Here is a 27,860-nt window from a genome sequence, read left to right as displayed (position 1 = left end):
ATAAACATAGATTTCCCAGTGTAATAGTAATGTAGTTGAGCAACCCGTGACACCAAAAGCACCGTCTGGTGGAGAATGGGTGCGTAAATGCTCCTAAAATGCATGCAAAAATTGCCTGCGCATTTAACACAACCACAGTAGCTAATGGAAAAAAGTACACCCGTTTGTCACTAGAGGTGCTGTTAGTGTCACCGTACAGTGAGAAATCTATGTTTATTTGATTTATGATGATAGTCACGAAAACATGGCGGCCTAGCAAGGACTTGGAAAATAATAACAAACTTGCGGCCTTATAGTTATGTGTGTTTGTCTGGCATCATTGCCGCCGACCGGTTCGTTGGCAGAAAAAGTGCAAGCTTCGGAAACCGATGCTTGCGCGGCGTTCAGTCTGTAGAAAGCTATCGGCCGGTTTAGCGTCTAGTCCTCGCAAGTTTCGTTCCGCTCGTAATTTCTCTCTGACTCGTGGTGTTAGTGCACTTTTTTTTGAAAACTTGCAATTTTATGATAGCTAGAATCTCCTAGCTGTAAAATTCAGCCTCGATTGATAATTTCCGGTCTGATTTTGTGCTTACAAGTATTTAGTGAGTTGAAAAGCATCTAACTGTTAAAAGTGAAAAAAGATGGCAGCCGTCAGTTTTGATGAGAAAGTACTTGCCGCAAAGTCTATCATTTGCGATATTGAAGGTACCACATCTTCCGTCAGCTTCGTTAAGGTAAGATTCATTTTTCTAACTGAATAAAAACTTATCCTGTGGTTTTCGTAAATTATTTTTAATATTTTTTTACGGTTCGAAATAAGGTCGCTTCCATAGCATTCGATCACCGGCTTCAGGAAAATGCCCTGAAAGTACGCAGATAGTTAGTAAAAATGGGTATTTATCAAACTTGTACAGTCACTATATGCAAAGAAAAACGTTACAGAAAAAAATGGTGGACCGCATTTGCTTTTTACTACATCTTTTTGCAGACCGATTTCTCTTGCTGGAAGTGCTGTGGAGTATCATCGATCGGTTTGGGGCTCCGACTCCGCCGCGTATACACATTTTACTAAGCGGCCGGCGTGCCATGTATGTGTGTGTGACAAAATGGTTGATCGTTGCTTTATCTGAAATTTGACGACCTTGACGAGATTGTTTCTAGTCAAAATTTAGATTCTGCTTCAGATATTCATGTAACATCATGTATGATTAACGTGTTCGGTGAGCTTTGTTCTATTAACCGGCATTTTCCCGAAGCTTTCATGCTGCAGCAGCATGTTCACCAATGAAAGAAGCCACCACCTGCATGGTAGCAGGGATGTTGCCATATTTTGTGGTGTTGGTTAAAATACAAGAATCAGGGATGGCAGTTCAAATTTTTTAATATCTAAATTTTGTCAAAAATCTACCCTCTTCAAATTTTAACATGGTTCCTTAATTCAAGTTAGAACAGTTCGTGATACTTGTATCTGTTTTTTTTAGTAGCTCAGCGATATGGCGAATATAGTCTTTTATATAAACTAATCTTCGTAAGAGAATGTTCACCGGTGCAATACAAAGTAGATCTGACGACTCACAGCCAATTCAATTTTATGTGTTGATGTATATTGTATAAAAAATATTACTTTTTGCATCACTCCGAAATAATGTCTTTGTGGCTCTGTTGTGATTTCGACATTATTTTTATTATACCATTGGGTTTAAACAGTCATATGTATCATACGAATAACATGTTTAACTATTGCCGTTTTCGCTTGAAGCAAAACTCAACCTAGGTTCGACACCAACTGTTGTCAAGTATATGGATTTGACTTAGAATGGAAACTCAGTTAGTTTTGACTTCTAGCGAAAACGACATATAAGAACAAAGAATATTGTAACGGAGGTATTCTTGGGCACTCTAACATATTATGGGCCCATATTTTGAATAAGCTGAAAAAATTAAATCTAGATTTCATTTGAATTTAATGTTTAACTCATCATTTAAATAGATGTCTATAAAAAATATAAATTATTCCAAGATAATGGGAAAGTTTCGTGTTAAAAAAAATTATTCATTTTATCGGCGGTAAACTAAGTACAATATTAATTTGAAAATCGGCTATGTAAGGTTCTCTTGCAACACTGGAATGGTTTTTCTTTTCTTTGTCAAGCATTTCTATAGGTACATACACACACTGTTGTATGAATGTTAACTCCTCTAACACTCACAATTGTAGTTCTCAGCTTTCCGGTACGCCGGCTGAAATTCGTTAGTGTACTGTTCGTGCGAAAAACATATGAATGTAAAGAATTTAGCTGTAATGTTGGTATAGGGTAACAGACTTTTATATCCGTTAAGGATTTCGTGTCAATGCACTGACTAGAAAAAACTGGTATTTACTTAACAAATAGCGTTATTACCTTCAAAATGTTTCATCTAGATCTCTGTGTGTGTGTGTGTTTGAGAAGGAAATTTGGTTGTTATATTGAATTTTTTAAAATTCTCCTGTTTTATCATGCGTGTTTAATCCTTTAATAGAGGACCAGTCATGTCATTGTTACCAATTATTGTCATTTTTAATGAACGTGTAAAGGCAGTAATGAAAAATTCTCCATACAAATTTAGAATGTCATTACTTAGTAATCATTAAAAAGACATTACTAATCAAGATGGTAAGCGGACAGGTGGCGATTTTCTATGTTGAGTGCGGTTGTCATTTAATTTTTGGAAAAACAAGAAGGTATGGGGAAGAAAAGTGTAAACATCGAGCGTTTCAGGATTATCCATCGAATTACTTGCAGTTGCTATAACCGAGAACAAACTTTTATTTCATATCTACCAAGACGAGAATACTTCATAATTTGGGGAATTAAACTCAATACCCGAAAATTTCACACATTTGTTCTGAAATAGAACTCTTGTCATGTTTTGTTCGGATGTTTACCTGCGAGGATCCCAGCGCCATACTTAATTTCTAGAGAAAATTACAAAATTAAAACCGCCCTATCTCACCACCAGTGTTAATTCTACATCGTGATTACTAACCTCGTGTGAGGGCCCCTAATGGGTTTCTCGTTCTTAACCGACCTTCACCTTTTACTTATATAATACAAATATATTATATATTTTCATATATCCATTTAACCGAGCTCTTTATTAGCGCAACTTCTGCAGTGATGACGTTAATATGTAAATACTAAACCATTAGAATGAGATCTGCTATTCTTGTCCCATACTCGAATAAAAAGATGAGCAAATTTGTTAAACAGAAATAACTGATATCTCTACTTGGTACTTGACGCATTGCTTTACTAAAAATAAATTTCGAGAAACATTTCTCCCGAATTTCAGCATGTAGATCTTCTCAAAATTTCTAAATTCTATGTTTTCAAATACGTTCTACGTACACATATTCATTTGAGTCCGTTATTTGTAGTAAGAATATGGAACTTTTGCTTCTTCTAAATACAACCGTACTTCCTACACGTCCGCAGAACTGCTATAACTTTTCCCAGAATCGAAGTTGAGATGCTAAAATCGAATAGAGCGCAATGTACCGATTGTGAACCCCCGTGGTGCTGCATCTAATAAGATGAATATAAGTACAATTTTCCTATGTATGCTTTCCACTGTCCTTACCTACCTGGATGTAGAAGAGACAACGAAATAAGCTGTCTTCCACTGGAAATGTGAGCCCTAATTTTGCACTCTAAAAATAGACTTAAACCTGTTTGCCGCTTGCTTTGAGTCGACTTTCCAGTTCTCTTTGGCAGCATTCATTGTCGGCAGAAGGAATTCACATTTTCTTAGTAGTACACTTCGTGTGAATAGTTGTATGTTGTAAAGTCCCTGCCCCTATAAAATCTTCACGCCTTTTTTTTTAATTTTAAATTTAATAATTATTTTGTTAGAAAGCCAATGGACCCTGGTGCGCGCCAGCCATAACGAACCCACCAAAAATACCAACAAAGAAAACCTGTGGGCCATCCGCAAGGGGGCTGGACCCCCTTGGGATGACTCCCGCGGCCACAACGGAATAGAAAAACAAAACAAACATAAAAAACAAAACTCTGTAAACCAAAACGGTTAAATTTTATAACTTCTACCCGGTGAACGACCAACATGGTTAAAGCCGGGGTAAAATAAATGATATAAAAAAAATTATTTTGTTTGTTTAGTATATTATTCGACTGCTATTTCTATTAAAAATGTCAACTCAACTAGCTAGCAGGGTTGAAACGAAAGTACTCTATTCCAAAATAATTGTTCTTGAAGTCAATTTTAATCTGGGCTTGATCACAACGTTTATTTATTCTGCGTTATGATTCAAAGCAATTACGCGTATTACCGTTTTCAATCTTAGTAATTTTCAAAATAATACTGCTACCGCGTTCCGCAGAGTAACCGTACTATCTATCATTTTAAGTTCTTCGTTTATCCACAAGGGGGCCCTAACACGAGAATTAGTAATGTCAATTTTAATTATTACTAAGTAATAACATTGTATGTAGAATTCATCACTATTTCTCTTACACGTTCGTTAAAAATAAACATTGCTTGGTAATAATGACATTACTCATGTAAGGGCCCCTATATATTAAATCCATCAGTTGAAGTAAGATCTGCTATGTCAGTGTAATACATTATTGACTCAAAAGATAAGATGGAAATTGATTATGATTTCTTATGACATATACGTCTCATTTTTACATGAATTAAAATCTGATATTGCATTTAATGCAGTATTAGACATGAAAGGATGATCATTTGCTCTATCTAACCAAATTAATTACAAAATCATATGTATGATTTGTAGCTGCATAAAGAGCAAATGTAAGGCAATGGCGTTTTTTTGCTTTATATACGCTTGTAAAGCGAATATAGGATTTAGTGGTTATTTGGGCAGCTTATGTTGTAGGAGCAGTTAAATTTTAAACACGGTAGTTATATCTGCGGAACGATTTAAAAGGATTCTCAGAATTTAAAATCGTGACAGTAGCTGTAGCTTGATATTTCTACAGATTCCAGAGGAATCTGTAGAAATATCAAGTCAAGAATTTTTTTCGAAGATTGTACCGAGGTTAGCTTTGTAACTATTAATTCGTTTATATGAGAATTTTAAAATTTATTTATCGAGGAAAAGAGCGTATAAAAATTTATTAATTTTTTTTTAAATTCTGACATCGGATTCACTTGCATCACCGTTTTTAGTGTGAACCCAACTCAATTCCCTGGATCAGTTCCAAGTTTTTCAATAGTAATTCATAATACGAAATGTAGGAGATTGTAGAATCGCATCCGCTATGATCCGTATCCAAAACCGTCGTATAAATAACGTCACGAACATGATACGTAATCTTAGAAGCTGATTCAATGTTATTTCAATTTGTAGATGATCAAACGAAATCCATTTGATTATACTTGTTCCCGATTTCCGGGTCCGGAAAAAGTCGTCAATATAATGATTCAAATGACCACCGACCAACCACACTAGAATTTTGTTGAACTTATGGCGTTTTTCATTGAAAACACTGGTGGTCATGCATTTCCGACTAGAAGTGGCAACGAAACACCGGGAGAATATTGCATTTGTGCTCGAAAGTTCAAAACCAGAGCAATCCACTCAACCAGTGTTTTTCAATGAAAAACGGCAATTAGACTTATTTAATAGCTATTATGAGCTCATTGATGAAATTCGGAAGTGCAATGGTGAACATTTATGGTTCGAAAGATGTGATCTTTTATATTTCTACAAATCTATTTTTCTATGCGCTAAATTTTCTAGGCGAAATCTGAACCGATTTTAAAAATATTAGACGCGTTCGAAATCTACTACACTGGGGTCTCTTTTTACACGGGGAACACGCGTTAAAAAATCGCACAAAAAAACCGCATAACTTCGGAAATCCACGTTAAAAACCCACAAAACTAAAGAAATTCTTTTTGATACCAGATATCTTAGAAACGCATCAAACGTCCAGATCTAGTGTAATCTAGAACTTTTTTTTTTATTTTTGAAATATATCGACTTAGGAATTTAGAAATGTTTTGACATTTCCTAAATTTTGAAAAAAATCGAAAGTGTCAGAGTTGACTTAAAACATTTTGGGATAACATCAGATCTCGACGTTTCATGCATTTTTAAGACAAAACAAGAAAACCGCGTAACTTCGGAAATCCGCATAAAAAAAGATCTCAACCTATATTAGGTGGTTTGATAAAGTCGCAATCTCCATGATAAACATTCTTTGTTCCGAAGATATAATCGTATACGAGACGCAATTGGCAAATTTCACTTTTTCTATTCGCATTAAATTTTCTCAGAAGCGATTCAATTATCATATTTCTCATACTTTAAGTTTCGCAAATGCAGGGTTGTTACGGTCGCGCGGATCCCGCGGTTTTCGCGAATTTCGCGATTTTCGCGGATTTGGCGCGATTTCTGCTAAGATTTTGATGCTATGGCGCGGATTTTGCGCGAATTTAAAAAAACATCCTTCCACAAAATTCTTTGCAATTTTTTTAAGCTTGTGAGTTTTATGAAACCCTAAAAAATTAAAGATGGGCGAACGTTTCAGCAATTGGTCGAGATGGGCGAATTTTCACCTTGATAAAACTAAAATTTACTAGCAGGCGGTTCAAGCCAATGTTTTCTTCAGTGGACAAAATTTCGATTTTATGCTTTTCCATCTCGAGTGATATAAGTTGCTATTTAACCATTTTGCACTCAAGGATATTAATGTCAGATGAAAGATATCGTCTCAGTGATAATACGTTCAACAAAGCAAAGAACGTAATAAGTGGGTTTTTCCCTGATCCAAATAACAGAATCAAACGATGAGGAGGAAAAGAAAGACATTCAGAGTAAAATCTGGCAACAGAAGAAGGCGCTATTATAATTGAAACTGAAATTAAAAAGAGTGAATCAGATCATCCTGATGTGGTCTACCTTAAAATTTTTCTTACCAAGAAGGAAATGTTTGCCGAGAAAGAAGATGTTGAAGCAAAAAAAAATGTTTAACTTCTTCCGAAATCACAATTGTAAGTATTTTTATTTTCACTGTAACATTTTCCGTACACGGTTTACTTATAGAAGCTACGAAATAAAATTCTGCAAGAGGAAATCCATATAGGAATGTGTTTGTTGCTAATCAAATGTGTCAGTGGAAGTAAGCTGAAACTGAGATAATTTTTCACGAGCTGTTCTAAGGAAAACCGAAAAGTTCTAGACTAAGACACTTTTCTTGAATTGCAATTTTAAGCAGAATGAACTGATTGGTTTATTTTTCAACCATTTGGAAGATTTATTGATTAAAATCAGGAAAAGAAGCGCCGGAATTTGTTTTTACGCACATATTGTTGACATTACTCATACGCTTGCAAAAAGTCTTGCAAGATGGAGAATAAAAATGAAATCGTTTTCATCGGGTTTCTCGAAGTGAAGTGCTGTATGCGGACTTATTTATTGTGTTCATATAACAAATTTATGCAATTTTTAAATTATATTTAAGTGAATTTTCACGTACTGCGTAAAGTATCACCTGCATGAAAATAGTTGTCTTCGCTTCACTCGAATATCGCGCGTTTTAGTTTTCAACTTCGCGCGGATTTCGCGCGTTTGAGTTTTCGACTTCGCGCGGATTTCGCGCGTTTTGATTTTGAAATTTTTCGTAACAACCCTGCAAATGACAAATAAGAAAAGGATTGGAAAAATTGTTCGTTTTTTTATGTGGATTTCTGTAGCTATGTTATTCTTTTATGCGGTCCAAATTCCACGCATATCAGAAGGATCTAAATGAAAAATTTACCATCGATTTCTCAAAGATGACTTCAGTGATATTTCGTCTAACTCAAATTTAAACCGATCAAAGTATTGGTTTCGAAGTTACAGATCTATCTACAGGGTGATTTTTTAAGAGCTTGAGAACTTTTTTAAACAATAAAACGCATAAAATTTGCAAAATCTCATCGGTTCTTTATTTTAAACGTTAGATTGGTACATGACATTTACTTTTTGAAGATAATTTCATTTAAATGTTGACCGCGGCTGCGTCTTAGGTGGTCCATTCGGAAAGTCCAATTTTGGGCAACTTTTTCGAGCATTTCGGCCGGAATAGCCCGAATTTCTTCGGAAATGTTGTCTTCCAAAGCTGGAATAGTTACTGGCTTATTTCTGTAGACTTTAGACTTGACGTAGCCCCACAAAAAATAGTCTAAAGGCGTCAAATCGCATGATCTTGGTGGCCAACTTACCGGTCCATTTCTTGAGATGAATTGTTCTCCGAAGTTTTCCCTCAAAATGGCCATAGAATCGCGAGCTGTGTGGCATGTAGCGCCATCTTGTTGAAACCACATGTCAACCAAGTTCAGTTCTTCCATTTTTGGCAACAAAAAGTTTGTTAGCATCGAACGATAGCGATCGCCATTCACTGTAACGTTGCGTCCAACAGCATCTTTGAAAAAATACGGTCCAATGATTCCACCAGCGTACAAACCACACCAAACAGTGCATTTTTCGGGATGCATGGGCAGTTCTTGAACGGCTTCTGGTTGCTCTTCACTCCAAATGCGGCAATTTTGCTTATTTACGTAGCCATTCAACCAGAATTATGTAGACCATAAATCGGGCGTAAAGCGCGAAACACATTTCGAACCGAACACTGATTTTGGTAATAAAATTCAATGATTTGCAAGCGTTGCTCGTTAGTAAGTCTATTCATGATGAAATGTCAGAGCATACTGAGCAAATAATAATGCATGAAAATCATAACCTCAAAAAATCTGAGCAAATACTAATGCATGAAAATCCTAACCTCAAAAAAATCACCTTTTAGTTATAATACCACACCATATAAAAATTCTACACTAGATTGCATCGTTTTGCACACACTGAAGTCTATTCATGCGAGCGATTGTATGCAAAAAATTGCATAACTTTCAAAATCCGTATGAAATATAAAACGTATAATTTCGAAAATTCGCACGCAAATCTGTATTAAACTTTTCTCATATAACTCATGTTTTCGTAAATATTACTAAAGAATGCTTCTTTCTCTAAATAAAGAACAATCAAGTTTGTTTTTTAATATAAACTAGTATAACCTTTTCAATTCAGAAACAGAATTCTTCGATTTTTTTTTGCATTACATAAAACCTTTTATGGCCAAAACGGACAACATTTTTTTATTTTCCAGGTCGATAAACGACCGAAATGATTAAAGCCGGGGTGAAATAAATGATATAAAAAATCTGTTTTAATCCACCTAGTAGTGTAATGATGCCTTTCTCATATCAATCATACCATCATATATAATACTGTGGTATTCTTTAAAATAATTTTCTTCGATTCTTGAAAGAATAACCGAAATCGGTTTGTTTGACCGTGTACTGATAGAAACTATCAATTGGAGAAGATTTGAGTTCGATTTAGAATTTTTTTTTACGGTTTTTCGCCCTTTTCAATGATGGTATATAATTTTTAACACACTTTACCCTATATTTCTGATCCGGAAGTCGGATTCGGATGAAATTTAAGTATTAAGTATGGGACAACAAGACCTTCATTTGAATCTTAGTTTGTGAAAATCGGTTAAGCCAACTCCGAGAAAAATTAGTGCAAAAAACGTCACACACACACACCATTTTACGTACTCGGTCGGTTTTCACAGTAATTGCATGAACTTTCTACATGAGAAAAGCAAAACCTTTTATTAGAGTCTAAATTTGTGAAAATTGATTCAGCCGCCTCTGAGAAAATAAAAATTTCGGTTAGAGTTTTTGATCGCTGCTTTCGGTACTACCGGAACCGAGAACTGGTTATCGGTATAGTTTTAAATTGTTATAATACCTAATATAATAATAGTGAATCGAAAAAGTTATATTATTTAGAAAATAAAATTCCGGTTTTTGCCCCTTTCGCTCAAAATTTCTCATTAGAAAAATAAACAATAAGACCCGTAGGTTGAAGATATTCAAGTTACATACCCAAAAGTGATTATAATAGTAGAAAAGCAATGAATAATATTTGTTGGGCCCAAATTACAAACGAATGTTACAAGATCGTAAAATCCGTCAAGAGCGGCGGTAAAAGGATGTGTGTCCAAATGCCCTGCTTTGCTCCGCGAAATTAATATCAACGTCCGACCCCGGGATCTTCGCAACAGTGCATCTTTCGACTTCCTTTACGACGAACTAACTACGGTGCTAACAATGCTACTATTGGCTTGCAGAGATCATTCAACCGCGTTTCATCAGGATTTGACTTCAATCTATCACGCAGTAGGATACTTGGAAATTTTTTATATATTACTAGAAATTATCATTAGGACCATATTGTGTCTGTTGATTATACCTAAATAAATATAGAAAAAATATAGAAAATAGTCAGCAACCTTAGATCGGTACATTTTCCACATGTTGCGAAGCAACTGAAAGGAAGCAATCGTCTCGTGATGACTAAAACGATCAATTTTCGTTGACGCGACGTTCGGGATGTATCGTACAATAACATATCTAACCGTAACCGTCTCCCAATTCGGTTCTGTCCATAATTGTTAAAGTGAGGCTCCTCTGTATATCATACACATCAGATATAACGCGCTACAGCAAACATGGACTTGCATTGTCCCGGTATAAGCACAGATCACAGAACTCATCTGTCTGTGTTCTACGCAAAAATAAGCGTTAATTTCTGGGTCGCTCAGAGCGTTTCTGTAGTTCAAGCTATTTAATGATTACTTCACAAACGGAGTCGGTTGGATTCGTCTGTTATCTGTGGTATAAGCTCCTCGTTCGAGTTTTTGCCTTTCTCTATAGAAAGGTATTAGAATTGCTGGAAAAACCGACTTTCGAACGGAGCCTCGGAGACCCATAGTGTTATATACCATTCGACTCAGTTTGTCGAGATCGGAAAATGTCTGTGTGTGTGTGTGTGTATGTGTGTGTGTGTATGTGTGTGTGTGTGTATGTGTGTGCACTTTTCGAAGATATTTGAACGCGCTCAATTTTCTCAGAGATGGCTGAACCGATTTGAACAAACTTGGGCTCGTTTGAAAGCTACTGTCGGGCCATTGATCAAGTTCGAAGATCAAATGGCTGTGATTTTTGGTTCAGGAGATATGATTCTATAAGTGACGTAACCGACAAAAAGCGTTGTATTTGAACGCGCTCAATTTTCTCAGAGATGGCTGAACCGATTTGAACAAACTTGGGCTCGTTTGAAAGCTACTGTCGGGCCATTGATCAAGTTCGAAGATCAAATGGCTGAGACTTTTGGTTCCGGAGATATGATGGTATAAGTGACGTAACCGACAAAAATCGTGCTATTTGAACGCGCTCAATTTTCTCAGAGATGGCTGAACCGATTTTAACAAACTTGGGCTCGTTTGAAAGCTACTGTCGGGCTATTGATCAAGTTCGAAGATCAAATGGTTGTGAGTTTTGGTTCCGGAGATATGATCGTATAAGTGACGTAACCGACAAAAAGCGTTGTATTTGAACGCGCTCAATTTTATCAGAGATGGCTGATCCGATTTTAACAAACTTGGGCTCGTTTGAAAGCTACTGTCGGGCCGTTGATCAAGTTCGAAGATCAAATGGTTGTGACTTTTGGTTCCAGATATATGATGGTATAAGTGACGTAACCGACAAAACACGTTGATTTTTACCGCTCTTATATATATAAGGGTGCCAAAATTTTGGGATCAACTCTATTTTCGTAAAGTTCTAGTGCTCAAAAGTTTAAGCACCTCGAAAAAAGTCTTCATGCAAAATTTGACCTAAATCGGACATGCTTAAGGGGTGCTGCCCGGTGGTAAAGGTTTGGCAATTTTCGATCTTGAAAAAGCACCATAGGGGGGAGTACATGAAATTTCCAAAATCGAAAATTTTTTTTGATGCCAAAACTCTTAAAACTGCATAAAACATCGAAATTTAGTGTCATCTCGAAAAAAAATTTTTTTGAAAAAATCAACTTTCTGGGACTTAGAAAAATTTTCATATTTTTTCTAAGTCCCAAAAAGTCGATTTTTTCAAAAAAATTTTTTTTCGAGATGACACTAAATCTCGACGTTTCATGCAATTCTAAGCCTTTTGGCATCAAAAATTTTTTTTCGATTTCGAAAATTTCATGTACTCCCCCCTATGGTGATTTTTCAAGATATATGAAAATTTCACTAAGTGGACTAAGAAGGCTTTTTTAGATTAGCATCACTGTTCTCATACAAATAGGCAACGCAAATGTCAAGCACTAGTTTGGAAAAATGATGCTGACTGTGTGTCATAAACACTGAAGCATGCTTTTGTGAACTACTCGAATCAATCTGAATCAATTGGTGTCAAAATTAGTATCCAAAATTATTTAATAAAAGTATGAAACATATTTTCATGAGACTGTTATGAAAGAAGAGAAAGGCATTATCACACCACTAGGTGGATTAAGAAGGGTTTTTTTATGTACAAATAATTTATGGGCTTTTCGTTTCCGACGTTGCGGGTTCTCTCTTCTTTTAGCACATTCTCGGAAATCGGTAGCGCGTGAAAGAAATATCAAAAGCAGAGCAAACTCCGTTTTCAAGGTTACAGCAATGTGTGCCCGCCGCAGATGTAGGTATTGTCGCGGAAATTTCAAAACCCAGTAAGGCAGTATAATAACAGACCTGGCGCTAAATATGCACCGCACTGGTACTTGAGCGAAACAAAGTCGTATGGAGTGATCCAATTTCTCTCACTTCTTTAGCCAATATAATGTACTCAGTTAAGGATTTCTTGATCATTAATGGAAAACGAAATCGACTCTCAAACCGTTAGATATATAATGTATAATGTGTTCGGGGAACTCTTTTTAAACATGATACGTTCTACCTCTTTTGGAAGCTGGTAACGAATAATGAATGCTGTGCGAAAAAGCGGTTGACGGTTTCATATTTTCATCAGACCGCTGATTTTGTTTTATTTCCGTTGATGTTATCCTACTGTGTAATTGTAAAACATTTGTATGGGAGTTTCTGTGTAAATCTTTCACTAGCATGATGGTAGTGTTTTGAAGTTAAATATTGAAAAGCATTGAACTGAGACTTGTCAGCAATGAACATTAGGGTGAAGTTTTGAAACTTTTATAGTTTCAACGTGATTTTGCTCACTTTTACAAACCAGGTACATGAAATTAGTGAGTCTGAAAACATTTCCTGAGATTCCATCATACGGCAATGAGAAAATCCACTCCGATATAATCCATTAGGATATAATCTCTTGTTCCATTAATGTCAAGTATGCCGAGTCTACTAATAATTGGTTTCCATTAGTCCACTCAAATAGTCGAAAGCAAAGCTAATTTAGTATGTTGTTTCAGACGTAGTTCATTTTTTCGAGATGTTTTAATTTCAGGGGTTGTTTGATTTCAAGGTGAAGGAAAACATTTTACGTCATTTTATCATTTCAATCATAGTAAATTCCTTTACATATATTAAAAAACCGAAACCTGTTTTGATTCACCTAGTGGTGTGATGATGTCCTGCTTATATTTTCAATAATATTACAATACAATTCCTCTAGAAACTGTTCATGAAAGCTTGAAAAACAAGCAATTTTTGCCTTTCTCATATAGAAAGGTTATGCAATCACTGTGAAAACCGACTTTTGAACCGAGGCCCGGAGGGCCGAGTGTCATATACCATTCGACTCAGTTCGTCGAGTACGCAAAATGTCTGTGTGTGTGTATGTGTGTGTGTGTGTGTATGTGTGTGTGTGTGTATGTGCGTATGTGTGTATGTAACGTTTTTTTGCACTAACTTTTCTCGGAGATGGCTGAACCGATTTTCACAAACTTAAATTCAAATGAAAGGTCTTGTGGTCCCATACAAAATTCCTGAATATTATTTGGATCCGACTTCCGGTTCCGGAATTATGGGGTAAAATGTGCAAAAAATAGTGAAAATAAGTGCACTAACTTTTCTCAGAGATGGCTGAACCGATTTTCACAAACTTAGATTCTAATGAAAGGTCTTGGGGTCCCATACAAAATTCCTGAATATAATTTCGATCCGACTTCCGGTTCGAGAGTTATGGGGTAAAATGTGCAAAAAATAAGAAAATATGTGTTTTAACTTTTCTCATAGATGGCGCGACCGATTTTCACAAACTTAGGTTCAAAAGAAAGGTCCTGTGGTCCCATGCGCTATTCCTGAATTTCATGCGGATCCGACTTCCGGATCCGGAAATATAGGGTAAAGTGTGTTAAAAATTGTACACCATCACTGAAAATGAAGAAAAACCTTAAAAAAAATTCTAAATCGACCTCAAATCTTCTCCAATTTGATGGTTTTTATCAGTAGACGGTCAAACAAACCGATTTCGGTTATTCTTTTAAGAATCGAAGAAAATTTTTTTTTGCCTTTCTCATATAGAAAGGTTATGCAATCACTGTGAAAACCGACGTTTGAACCGAGGCCCGGAGGGCCGAGTGTCATATACCATTCGACTCAGTTCGTCGAGTACGCAAAATGTCTGTGTGTGTGTGTGTGTGTTTGTGTGTGTATGTGTGTATGTAACGTTTTTTGCCCTAACATTATGGGGTAAAATGTACAAAAAAATGAAAATATGTGTTCTAACTTTTCTCATAGATGGCGCGACCGATTTTCACAAACTTAGGTTCAAATGAAAGGTCCTGTGGTCCCATACGTAATTCCTGAATTTCATCAGGATCCGACTTCCGGATCCGGAAATATAGGGTAAAGTGTGTTAAAAATTTTATACCATCACTGAAAAGAGCGAAAAACCGTAAAAAGTTTTCTAAATGGACCTCAAATCTTTTCCAATTGATAGTTTTTATCAGTAGACGGTCAAACAAATCTATTTCGATTATTCTTTTAAGAATCGAAGAAAAATAATTTTGAAGAATACCACAGTATTATATATGATACTTTGATTGATATGAGAAAGGCATCATTACACCACTAGGTGGATTAAAACAGGTTTTTTTCTTGCGTTTGGCACAGACCAAAAAAGCATAGCATTACATTCCTTTCGTGGAATTTGGCCTTGCTGTTTCAAAGCGCAGCCGTTTCATAAGCGTACAAAATCATTGCATGGCCAGTAGTACTACGATCCTATTGACACTTAGATCCCTCCAGGTCGGGGTTCGAACATATGACAACTGGCTTGTAAGACAAGCGTCCTATGCATTGAACCGCCAACCTGGATTTACAGATCTAGTTGATTCATATAGAACAAGAAAGTTTGTTTGGGCATAAATTCTATATTCTTTGTTTCAATTATACGGGTTATAACCTTAAGATCATTCGCCTCTTCGGACCAGAAGATTTTATAATTTGTAAACTATAAACAAAATCGAAATAAAACGTTTGTTGCCAGATTTCTTAGTCTATGCATTGTTTCGCGAGTTATTTTTACTCTCGGTCAAAGCTCGACATTTTGGTAGCTATTTTTTATCAAGTAGTTAAATTTGATTAACATTACGGTACTTTAGAAAATTTAACGAAGGGAAAATTATTTGGATTTATTTTGCACTGAAAACAAAATTATAAGAAGCCAGTAGTTTAAAAATTGTAATACAGTGAACGTGACAAGAACTTCTTCAAAAACTCACTTCGTTTGACGATGTATTCTTTTTTTAATAAGGTATTCTATTTGACTGATAGTATAAAAAGAAATTACACAGATTTTTTTTACACGCGATCTGAAACTATTTTTGTAAAAGGATTGATAAACTGTCACGACTGTCAGATTTAAACTAAATGTAAAAATTATTCGCAAAATGGTTCGACATTCTTAGATACGTGGGAGTCGTCGCAATATGATGATATCTAGAAAAAGAGGGAACTGGTGGAACTCAGAAATTGTCCAAAGTCGTCCCAGAGGGTCGATTTTTAGTTTTTTTTCCGAAATAATCCAAATTTAACGTTTATTTGTTTCTCAAGCGACACTAACACGAGAATTATTATAGTCATTTTCAATGACAACTAAAGTAATGACATTCTAAATTTGTATGGAGAATTCATCATTACTTACCCTTACACGTTCATTAAAAATGGCATTACTTTTTAGTAATGACAATTTTAATGATCGTGTAAGAGAGTCGCTCAAGGCATTTGGCATTAAAAAAAAATCGATTCCAACAATTTGAAACTCCAATCTCATCAATTCAAAAATGTTCTAGATTCCATAAAAAATCGAAGATAACCTCATACGCTTAAAAAATCGCTAAGAAACCGCATACTTTAAAAAATGTGCATTCAACAATCCGCCTAATTTTGAAAATTCTCATAGTGTTCATCGAAATCCTCTGAAAATGGTATAGTTAAGTTGGTAATTCGAAGAATTTGATGCTGTCAAAGTTTGCGAACATCTCAGTGAAAGTAAACATATACACTGAGGTCTTTTTTATGCGTTTTTTTATATGATGTTTTATGCGAATTTTCAGAGTTATGCGGTTTTTTTAAGCGAAGTTTCAGAGTTATGCGGTTTTTTTTATGCGAATTTTCAGAGTTATTCAGAGGTTTTTTTATGCGGTACGTAAACTCGCATAAAAAAAGACTTCAGTGTATTCTGAATCGTTCTGTGAAATATTACTGTATTTTTGTATGGTTTTCATGATACCGATAAAAAAAACCTTTTAAAATTATATTTTTTGTTACGTTTCGTCTTCGACTCGATAGTGCATAACAATTTATGTTGAACTGTTATGCCACCTAACAGTTGAATATAAACTACTAAGCAGACTTAAAGTTTCTATGTTCTAAGTTTTTATGTGCCCTAAGCACAAAATAATGCGAAGCGCCAAATAAAAATAATATTGTTTTCGCAAAAGTTTTAGGCATTCAGTTTTCGGAGAAGCGAACCGACGCCAGATTAGGCCTGCGTCTTCCCCCGTATGGTATTTCTTGATGAACGACGCAACTTCCGGCGGGCAATTCGCACTATAAATTTTCCCGTTCACGGTCTGTCCGAAGCGAAAGAAGAGTGGCTATGACATTCCCTTCTCGCTGAGCCACAGCAGCACTTCCGATTCCTGATGTTCATGTTTGTTAAGTACTTTTTTCACTGTTTAGCCGGTTGCACCGAACTTCAGACCAAGTGCACGCAGCAATGTAGCCACTTTTCCTTCGATTTTTCTCTTCAGCTTCCTTTGGATCTTCTTGTCGCTCAGGATTGTCGGCCGTCCGGAACCGGATTTTCTTTAGTTACTCTGATTGTTGTCTAATAGTGGCAAGACGTTGTAGATGCCGGAACGGACATATCAGGCGTCCCGTTGCTGTGTGTGTTGCACGATGTCCGTTTTCGACGCAGCGGGATACCGTTCTTTGAGCGCGTACACTTCTGAACAGAGTTGCTTCACTGTTTTTGCCATCACAGTTAGAGTTCGACTAATGTCGTTTTCGCTTGAGAAAACTGAAACTGACCCAGGGTAGTTTTATCAAACAAACACTTTTCACGAAACTGTGTTGGGTTCGCACTTAGCAACGGGGGTTTGAGCAAACCTGGTATAAAAACCAGGCTCGAAACTGGCTCGATTTTCAATTCAACAACGTTGAAACTAGGCTCAAAACTAGCTTCATTCAAATGGTTTGACAGCAGTTACAGTGGAAACTGGGTTAGGTTTGGTGGCATCAAGCGAAAACGACATAATAGAGCTGTCAAATTTTGTCTACTGACTCATGGGTTACTATGATTGATGCTGCATGGGTAGTTTTGTCATGAACAATAGACAATTTTTGTCAATTTTTTTGAAATGCAAACGTTAGATAATAGATATGATTACAGATTTCGGGTAACATGAGGTATCACCAATTATGTCTAGTAGTGAAATTTAAAAATTCCTTAAAAACAGATAACTAATGTCAACAATCGCGGACCCTTGACGTATTCTCAATAGTTCTAATAATTTTTTTCTTCTTTTATTCTATTTACAGGATGTTCTGTATCCTTACGTACTGAAAAATGTCGAAGAATACCTAAAGACGCACTGGAGCGATGATGCGACAAAAACGGTTGTCGCTGCGTTGCGTGAACAAGCGGAAGAGGACAAGAAAGCCGAGGTCGAAGGTGCTGTGACTATCCCTGCTGAGGTACGTATCGAAATCAATACGTTGTCGAGAGTCAAGAGAAATATATACCTACCATCGTCACCTCCGCGCAGCAAATGATATAAATGCAATGGTGACACACTGCGGGTTGCACATTAGAGCTGATGGTTTTAAAAAGTAGTCGAAGAAAAAATGGCAAACTGTAAATTTTAAAGCTATACACAAGGCAATGATGTTTGTCCTGTTGATGCCAAAGAAAACCCTGAACTACATCCAATACTTGATATATATTTCGGTTCCACAACCGGGTTTATTTTTCTTATCTTGCCCCGCTGCCGCTCGTTGGCATTTAACAAGTCGATTGAATCTAGCTTTGTGGAAAGCCGAAAAACGAGTGATACGTGATACGATTGCTGTGTTGTTGGAAGCATCTCTCGCGCAGTTATTGGTGCTTCCGACGAAAGAAAACCAGCGACATTCGCTTTCTACAGTCGTATTGTGGCGACTTGTATGGCTCATGGTCGGCTCGTCCAGAATCATCTATGAGCTATCAGAAATAAACTCCATCCAATGAAGAGTTCTAGTCCGTTAGAGCAAACAAAATTTCTTTAGCTGAAAAAATGTACGATTTTGGGTTTATTCTCGGTAAAATTATCAAAATGGACGATATGACTCTTTCTGGCGAAATAACTCACAGGTTGAATGACTATCCAAAAGAGAAGTGATTTTATCGGAATCGAAAATGATTTCCTCGAAGAAGTTGCAATTCAACAAATAATGAAAAATGAAGTTACGGATTCATAGTAACACTCTGTTATAGCAAGAATGATTTTCTTATTTTATTGAATGGCAACTCATCTCTTATTATATTAATGTTAATTGCTTTTACTTTAGTTCCAACCTAACCGGTCATTCGACGGGAATTATGTATTACCCGTTTTGATATTTCAACTATTAAACTATATCTGAAAAATTAAATCCAGAAATTGGGAAGCCATAGAGAACAGCATAGAAGCTAAATCAAAAATTATTGTTACTATGCAAACCAACTACGCCAAAAAGCTTATTTCCAAATTAATACAGTCGATTTTGAAAAACGGATGGTTTTATCTCGAAATTACAACTCAGCTTCCGTATATGCAAAAGCTTACAACGTTTGTGTAAAATGTTGCAACGCATTACTTGTATCCATTAGTTGTGTTTAATTTAAAAATAGCTCGACTATTCGTGCACCAATAGTTATCTCATTCATCGAGTCACTACTTTGTTTTGCCGATTTCTCGATCTATAATTGATAAATTGCTATACATTCTTTTCTTTAGAGGTCCACTTTTCGGCTCCAGAACATGAGCGAACGAATTGTCGATTTGCAGGACACTCGATCATGGGCTGACATTATCAGCAAGTGCGAGGTCTGTCTTATAGATCTCTTCCCGGCAGTGACTTCCCTTAGGTCAAATCCATATATTTGACTTTAAGTATAGCTATACTCGTATATTTACATAAAATTATTAGCATGAGTCACTAAGCGATATATGTGACGAGATATAATTTGACACGCAAAAGAAAATCTATGGGAATATTTTTTTTGTGGGTTTATCGGTTGGGCAGCTGAATAACTCAGATTCTAAACCGGGCCCATTTATGGATCCAGGATATACAATTCCAATTCCTTGCCAGACGAATTAGTCTCTGTTGACCAACTGAACACTGGCGTTGGACAAAAATTGTGCATTGATTCTTTCACCATGTGCAAATTCGTTGCTGAAATATTTAAAGAAGATATTAATTCGAAATTATTATGTCTTAGAAAGCGCCAAGCAACTTTCAACAAGCAACTATACTACTATGTGTGGATGTTTCGGGCGCTGTTATCCACGCCATTTGCGGTTCCAAAAGGTAACAAAGAGTACACGATTCGGTGCTCATATAACCAACTGCATACTGCAAAAGAGCCTGACAAGTTTGACACACTCAGAAAGAGAAACATATCCATTTTATTGCTCCCATTATGTATATTGTTGCCTCTTCTTGTTAGACATTACCCATGGCACCATTAGTGTGCATCCTTCTCCATTGAGTAAGGATAAAGACAAGTCCTGAGATTGTGACAGCATCATTCAATCTGTCTCAAGGTTGTGCTAAAGCCCAGGGATTTCCAGGATTGTGAACCTGGTACAGCTCACACTGCATCTACCTGTATTTACCGCCAAGTGTTGAACACATGATTTTCCTCAAACACTCCGAGCGCGCGCGTTTGTGTGAGTTCCACCTATCCTAAGCCTCACTGTCTGGCAAGACTCAGGGAGGAGTTAACTCAACCGAATTCCGATGACCAATTTCGTATACAGAGCCAATCGTGTTGAAAATCCTCACTATTGCTTAATTCAACGCTCGTCACTTGAACAGGTGCGCAGCGATCACAGAAGAGTTGGCTGGATTCTTCAATATAACCGGTACCAATATGTTCGCTTCTTCGGTCTTAGAACAAATATCACAGCAAGCAAAGCAGCAAATATCACTGCAAAAATGTATTAGTCGAGTCATTTATGTTATGTTCTTTTTCTGTGTACACTTATTAGGACTCCGAGGATATCATCGCCGATGTAGTGAAGAACGTCGAATGGCAAATGTCTCTGGATCGTAAGACCGGTGCACTGAAAACTCTGCAGGGTCTGGTTTGGGCTGAGGGTTACAACGATGGATCCATAAAGGGACAGTAAGTTTTAACTTTTTTCATCACAAAATGTATCTGATGTTAAACGAAAACCACGTATGAAATGCTTTTCCTCCGTTTTGAAACATCTAGTGTTTACGATGACGTCTCCAAAGCATTCGAACAATGGACGGAAGCGGGTCGCAAAATCTATATCTATTCTAGTGGAAGTGTTGACGCACAAAAGTTGTTGTTCAAGAACAGCGAACAGGGAGATCTGGTAAAGTATTTGGCCGGTCATTATGATACTAAAATTGGTGCCAAGCAAGAAAAGGACAGCTACGAGGCCATCCTCAAGAATATTGAGGTCTCCGCTGAGGAGGCCCTCTTTCTGACCGACGTCATTGCAGGTACGTTGCTGTTTTACCAAAAATAACAATGAACAGGTTTTTGATTATTACTGGCGAAACATTTTCAACCAGTAGTAGTAGCAGCGTAGTAATGCCATTTCTTGTTGCTATTCAGTATTTTCAATTAGATCTAACAATTCTTCCTTGTGTTTTTTTTTTATATTTGTTTCTTCGCAGAGGCTAAAGCTGCTAAGGAAGCCGGTCTGAATGTTGTTGTCCTGGACAGACCCGGCAATGCCGAACTGTCCGACGATGACCGCAGCGCATTTACCGTAATCTCATCGTTTACCGACATCCCTATTGAGTCGGCCGAAGAAACCACGAACGGCGCTGGCAAGCGCAAAATCGACGAAACTGCCCAAGACGACGAAGCTCAGGTATATCCCAATAAGCACTAAATCTCTTTTTCTTTCCATTTTTTGCTATTTACACATTTACACTTGCGAAATCGTTTTCATACACACACACTTATTCGAAATGTATGTGGTACTAGTAATTTCACTAGATGGTAATGGTAACTGCAAAAAATATCCTGATATAGTTAATTATTGATAACGGTCAACAGTGAATTCTTTATCCGTAAGAATCATATACAGTATATTTCATCTCTGTATTGATAAGACACCGAACCATATTTGACGTTATACTGGACTGAAGAACCGAAAAGAACTTGATATTCGTTTTTGAGTGTCAATACCGAATCCACCTGATTTATTATATACTTAGATTTTTCCTTGCTTTTTGTGATACGAATCTTGCAACTAGCTTTTTTTTCTTATCTATCATTTTAATAGTAAACGATACTTGTCCAGTGTTAGAATCAAATGGAAGTGAATTATTCCTATTAGAGATCAAAATTAATGTTTAGCGAGACAACAGAGGAAAGATTCCTACCCTAGTACAACTACATTTAGTGTTACAATTAGACGTGTGAAACGAAGAGAAAAACAAATAAAAAGTATTGTCACTGGAAAAACAATAAAACTGAATACACATTAATGCAGTAATCGATTGTACTTAAGTATGATAGTGGTTGAAGGTCGATGTTACTAGGCTCTCTCGTAATATCTACTAAAAATATCGAAAAGGCCAAGAAGTGAGTGTTTGGAAGCCTTTTGAAAGTATTTGTTCACTTCTGGATAAATAAAAATCTATAAATAAAAGAGAAAATAAACGATGTTTTTCGATGGATGAATGCGAGCTGTTTTTCTCTGTCAATTACATTATTAAGTCGACGGTGAAATAAATCGAAACAATAAGTATCACGAAAAGATCGCAGAATTAAAAGCATCCCGATTCATTCATCGAAAAAAATGCAAACAGAAATTCAATCGGTCGTGTTTATTCAAAATTTCGGTTGTCCAATTCTCGCCCCTTTCGATGTAATTGTGTGTACCTGTCGTGTCAAACTATGCTTCGGATTCCGTGGGTGGCCTCCGTGTGTACGTATAAAATCCTTCGATTACAATGTGTAATAAACCTGCGGTAATGACAAATCCTATTGTTCGATCGTTCAAAGGTTTCGCTTAGTGACGTACTTTTTGGTTCTTCTCCATCTAAACTAGACGATTTTCGAAAAATCTAGAAAAATTTAAAATGTTTATTTTTTTTTTGTAATCGCCCATTGTCTTTATCAGTTGTCACCATCACCATCTGTATCATTTTGGTTTTATGTTGGGTCTACTACTGCTATCTCATGACAAAAACTTTAATACATTTTGTCACAATAAATTGATTTACGTTGGTCATGATTCATAGCAAACGCCATATATTTATACTCGTACTTTTAATTTAATTAAGGAAATATCGGTCCTATCTAAGTGTAGTACAAAATATTGACTGTAGAGGTTCGTAGGGTATCGGACTGCGATACTGTAGATCTGTATGACTGATTGTCTAGCAGAAAGCTAGCTCAAAAGCCGCCTCAGGTAGTATGTAATCTTGTTGGCATTGCATTTGCTCGATTCCTTAACGTCGATAATACAGCATTGCTGCTTTGCTCTGTCAAATGTCAAATATTGACAACAAAAATAATACGTAATGAAATCGTCGATCTATCGTATCATGGTACCATACAGTATATGATGTCGTATGATAATTTCGCAACAGATCACAATACTGAACAACAATAAACTCTTCACACTGCTAATTCAACGGCTACTAAGCCGCACAAGTCTGTCTAAATATGACTGAATATAATTGTAATTAACAGGCGTTACTCATCTCTTGAACTACCTACGTTCGCATGTTTTTCCTGTTTGAATAGAAATTTTCATAGCAAACAGAACAAACATGCAACCATATGGTCAGTTGGAACAAATTACCAAAAATTCAAAACAAATTAAGGTCACTCATACTTTTAAAAATAGGTTATGGCATAAGGTCAATTAATAGGTGTTGGTATTTGACCCTAAAAAATAGCATTCAACAAAAACATTACACGAAAATATATCTGCATTACATTTCTGTGTTGAAAAAAGTTTGCTTTTACAAAATGGCATGTATTATTTCTAAACAAAATCAACAACTTTGACACTCGAAACACTAACTAAACATATCTCCACGATGGGTTCGTAATGAAATATTGTGTTTCAGTTCAAAGGATTGCTGGAAATCAGTCTATTTCAACGGAGTGATATATCTATGTTATCATCTACCCAATTAGGCTAATCTTTTTATCTAGTTTGATTTCTCTCGCGTGATAAAAAAACATTGATGTCGTCGTCTCTGTAAAAAAAGGATCGATCAAGCCTTGACATTACCAATAATTCGTCAAAATATTTTCACGTTTTCGAACTATCCGAAAAAACTGTACCTTTGTCACTTAACTGTATGCAAAACTATTAAAAATGTTGAATCTTTTCTGGTTTATGTTGTGTAGCATCCTGCTTTTGTTTTTGTTTTCATTTTCATTTCCTATAGGTTTGTGTCCAAACTAAGGCACATATAGCAAAGCCACCTATTGTTAAAAACGGCAGCTTTAGTAAGTCAAGACTCAAACCAATGTGTATCAATAAATAATACTCGTTTGGTGCGATGTGTTTCATGAGGAGTATTGTAATTTGACTTTAAACGTTTTATCAAAATGTTAATCCTTTTTATTTTTTATCCGTTTTCAATTTTTAAAATTTAGCAACCCCCATCCAAGCTGGTAAAAGTCACAGCGACTGCGGAGAACGATACCAGCAAAGTGAATGGCAAAGCCGTTGAGGAGGAAGGATCCTCTGAGCAGCAGATGGATGTTGATGCTGAGACGACTGATGGTGGCTCAAATGAAAAACAATCCGTTGTAGCAACCCTTGCAACTGAAAAGACTGAAAGCGAAATTAAAAAATCTCCAGATGTGGAAGAAAACACAGAGGTCAGTAAAACTGATAAACAGGAAGAGGACGCCAAGCGAGAGGAACCCGTTATAAACGAGAAGACAGAGGAGAAAACAGATAAGGTAGATGACAAGACCGTTGAAACTGCGAAACCGAAATCGAACACCGACGCGGAAACGATGGATATTGACGAAGAAGATGGCTCCGCCAAAGAAGAAGCTCCCAAACAGAGTGCTATAGAGAAAGAAGGTAAGAACACACGAGTCTAAATAGGAGAGAGTGAATGAATCATAAATTATTAGATTTTCCGGTACAAATAAAAATTCTTAAAATAATCAGAGATACGTGTAATTTGATCCAATTAGATTTTCGAGAATATTGCATGATAAGAATCTGAAAATTTCATTCATTTTTATCAATCTGTAAATGAATTGTTTCACAAAAGTTTTGCGAACACTTCAATTTATGTTTGCCGTACTGTTGATCACTGAAAATCACTTACCAATTGCTTCTATTCCAACCATCAAATAATTGTTCTGAGTAAAAGGTTGTTTATTGTTTTTTTACTTTTAATCACAATGGAAAACGAAAAAACAAAGATCACACTTTAGCTAGAGCAGTTAGTAGAATTATCTAAACACTTTTACTTTTTTGTGCCATTTTATTCTACTATATTACTTTTATTTAAGGTAACATTGTTTTTTACATCCTTCATCAGCCGACTTATAATACTGATACACTGATGAAGGATGTAAAAAATATCCGAAATACGAATCTGTATTATAAAGTAAGAATTTTTGTGGAATATTAGTGACCTTTGTGAAGGTGTAGTGACGTTAAATAATATTAATATATTAGAATCAAATGGCATAGAAAAGTAAAAGTGTTTGAAACAGAAATGCAAATGACTCCACAGTCCTAAAAACAATTATCTTTATTTTACAGTTGCTGATACAACAAGTAACACTACAGTTTCCAATAATATCCCGAAAGACACCACGGTAGAAGAGAAAGATTCTGCGCCGATTGCTGCTGAATCAACCGAATCGGTAGTTACTGATAAAATGGAAGAAACTGTGCAAACCAAGGCAGACACTGGTGCATCGGTCGTAACATCAAGCAATGAAAAACCAGTCGAAAAAATGGAGGCTGATTTGGTTGATTCAACCGAGGTGGTACCAGAAGCTTTGGAGCAAAATAAAAAAGATAATGCACCAGTTGACAGCACTAAAGAAGAGGAAAAGCCTAACAAACTTGCACCTAAAGATACACAATCGGAAGAAGTTTCTGTTGAAAAAGAAAAAAATAAAACTATCGATGATCCCATGGAAGATGAAAAGATAACAAAAGAGATTAATTCGGCTGATGACAAGGAAAAACCAACGCAACCAATCGAGGAAACAAAAGTTGTTGAAGAATCTGCTCGTACGGAAACTTCAGATGAAGAACCCAAGCAGGTTAAAGAGGTGGAAAAATCAGTCGAAAGCAAAGTTGTTTCTGAGTCCGTTGAAGTCAAGACCGACGAAACAAAACCCGAAACTATGGCAGTTGAGGTCGTCTCAGAAAGCAAGGGTGTCGAATCAACGACAGCTGAACCAGTTGAGGAAGTTGCAGTTGAAGCGAAAGAGGATGCTATGGAAACCGATTCGCCTATTTGTGCCACACCAGAAGTCCAAACAGCGAATAAATCGGAAGCAACTACCGAACAAAATGAGGCAACAGAAAATAAGTCTGAAGAGCCAAAATCGTCTAATCCAGATGCAGCGACCGCCGAAGAACAAACGTCAGAAAAGGAGGAGGTTTCCACTACTACTGCCACCGTAGAAAATGGAACACATCAAAATGGTGTCGCCAAGCTTGTTAATGGAAAGGATGTGGCCCGAGTGCCAGAGAACGGTGAAGCTAATACTACAGAAAGCACCACCAATGGAACAAACGGAAATCACGACGAAAAAAGTGACAGTGACAAAGAAAACGACACATCGTCTACGAATGTGGAAGAAACGGACGCAACAGTAACTAACAGCAACGAAAACGGTACAACCAACAGCAGCAATCCTAATACAACCAGCGCCACCACCACCACCTCCTCGTCTGACCTAGTGACCGAGATCAAGTCCAAAAAGGTGATCGATGTTGGTGCCAGCACCCCTACTCCACCGATCGAGGCGGAATCGTAAATTGTCGCTAATGTTAAAAACAAAATAACTCCGTTGATAAGTAGATAAAAGAACTGTCTGTCGTGAGTACGATATTTCCCTAAGAGTAGGACAAGCAAAGTAGAACCACTTTGTATTCTTAAGGAGGAAAGTAAATATTAATTACATTTTTATATAAATATTTATACTATAGACAACAGGCAGGAATACTAACCTTTTTCTCCAAACTGTAGAGACTATACTTTCCAGTTTTTTTTTATAAAATAAACAACGCATCAAAGAGAATTACTGATTGTAAAAGTACACGACTTTTAAGATTATTTCGAGCAATAGAAACAATAATAGACAGGATAGACGATTTGTGCATTTAAAACAATGATAGCAAGAAAGGTAACATCATACGTTTGTACATGGGCAGAACACAATATTCATCCTCCCAGCACACTAGCACAGGTTGGAAACTAGAAACAAATCAAATGACACTGACGGTAGTATACAGGATTTTATTGACTTATTTTGTGATGTCGTTATTTTATATCAGTTTTCTTGTAATAGACCTTTACCAATACTATGAATGCTGTTGTGTTTTCTAACTCAGTTTTGGATCATTTTTTTGCCATTCTAGAACTATGACTAGTTAATCTTCGAAGGGTACAGAAACTCTGCTGTATTTACGATACACTTGTCTTCCTACGGGTCGAACGACGGCACATACGATGACACAAGACTAACCAGCAATCATAGTTCCTCGAATTATTTTTAAAAACTAACTGAATACCAACCACCCTTCGAGGAGAGTCAGAGACTGTTTTTATGAGTGCATGCAGCACTTGCAACTGACTGCCAAACATTTCTCAATCATCACTCAAATAATTAATAAAAAAATCACTAGTGTCTGGAACATTCCTCATACATAAGCATAATAGGTGCTTGTTTGAAAAAAAAAACGAAAGAAGTCAGTACAGTATTATAGTTCTTCAGCCAGAAGATTGCGAAGTTTTACTAGTTCAGTCGCAAGAATGCGGCATGGAGATGATTAAGAAATATCACTATTCTTATGTTGTCAATGCTGTGTTGCAATCATAAACTGAAAAAAAATATTAGACGGAAATACGTTTCTTGTATCAATAACAGATATCAAATGTGAGAAACATACGTGTCACTTTTTCATGTTTTTCATCCTGAGAAATACAAACAAAAAATCATGCAAGCTTCGATGGAAGCACGTAAATGATAAACTTAAATAAAAAGAAGAAAGTTTACGTAAAGATGAAAATAAACTAACCAGTAATATTTTAGGAATTATTTAA

At 36.3% G+C, this 27,860-nt stretch overlaps 1 protein-coding gene across 1 annotated transcript; it reads left to right on the top strand.

The window, feature by feature from the left end:
* The first annotated feature begins 370 nt into the window (after positions 1–370).
* On the top strand, positions 371–27,860 carry LOC131439130 (enolase-phosphatase E1). Its single transcript, XM_058609792.1, has 7 exons — positions 371–713; positions 17,889–18,044; positions 20,585–20,721; positions 20,812–21,068; positions 21,246–21,445; positions 24,202–24,640; positions 25,337–27,860. The coding sequence occupies exons 1-7, from the start codon at positions 621–623 to the stop codon at positions 26,569–26,571; spliced, it is 2,517 nt and encodes an 838-aa protein (XP_058465775.1). The 5' UTR covers positions 371–620; the 3' UTR covers positions 26,572–27,860.

The sequence above is a fragment of the Malaya genurostris genome, chromosome 1 (genome assembly GCF_030247185.1).
Source record: "Malaya genurostris strain Urasoe2022 chromosome 1, Malgen_1.1, whole genome shotgun sequence".
In the NCBI taxonomy this organism is placed as follows: domain Eukaryota; kingdom Metazoa; phylum Arthropoda; class Insecta; order Diptera; family Culicidae; genus Malaya; species Malaya genurostris.
The sequence above is the reverse complement of the archived record's forward strand: the minus strand, read 5'-3'. Positions and strand labels throughout refer to the sequence as shown.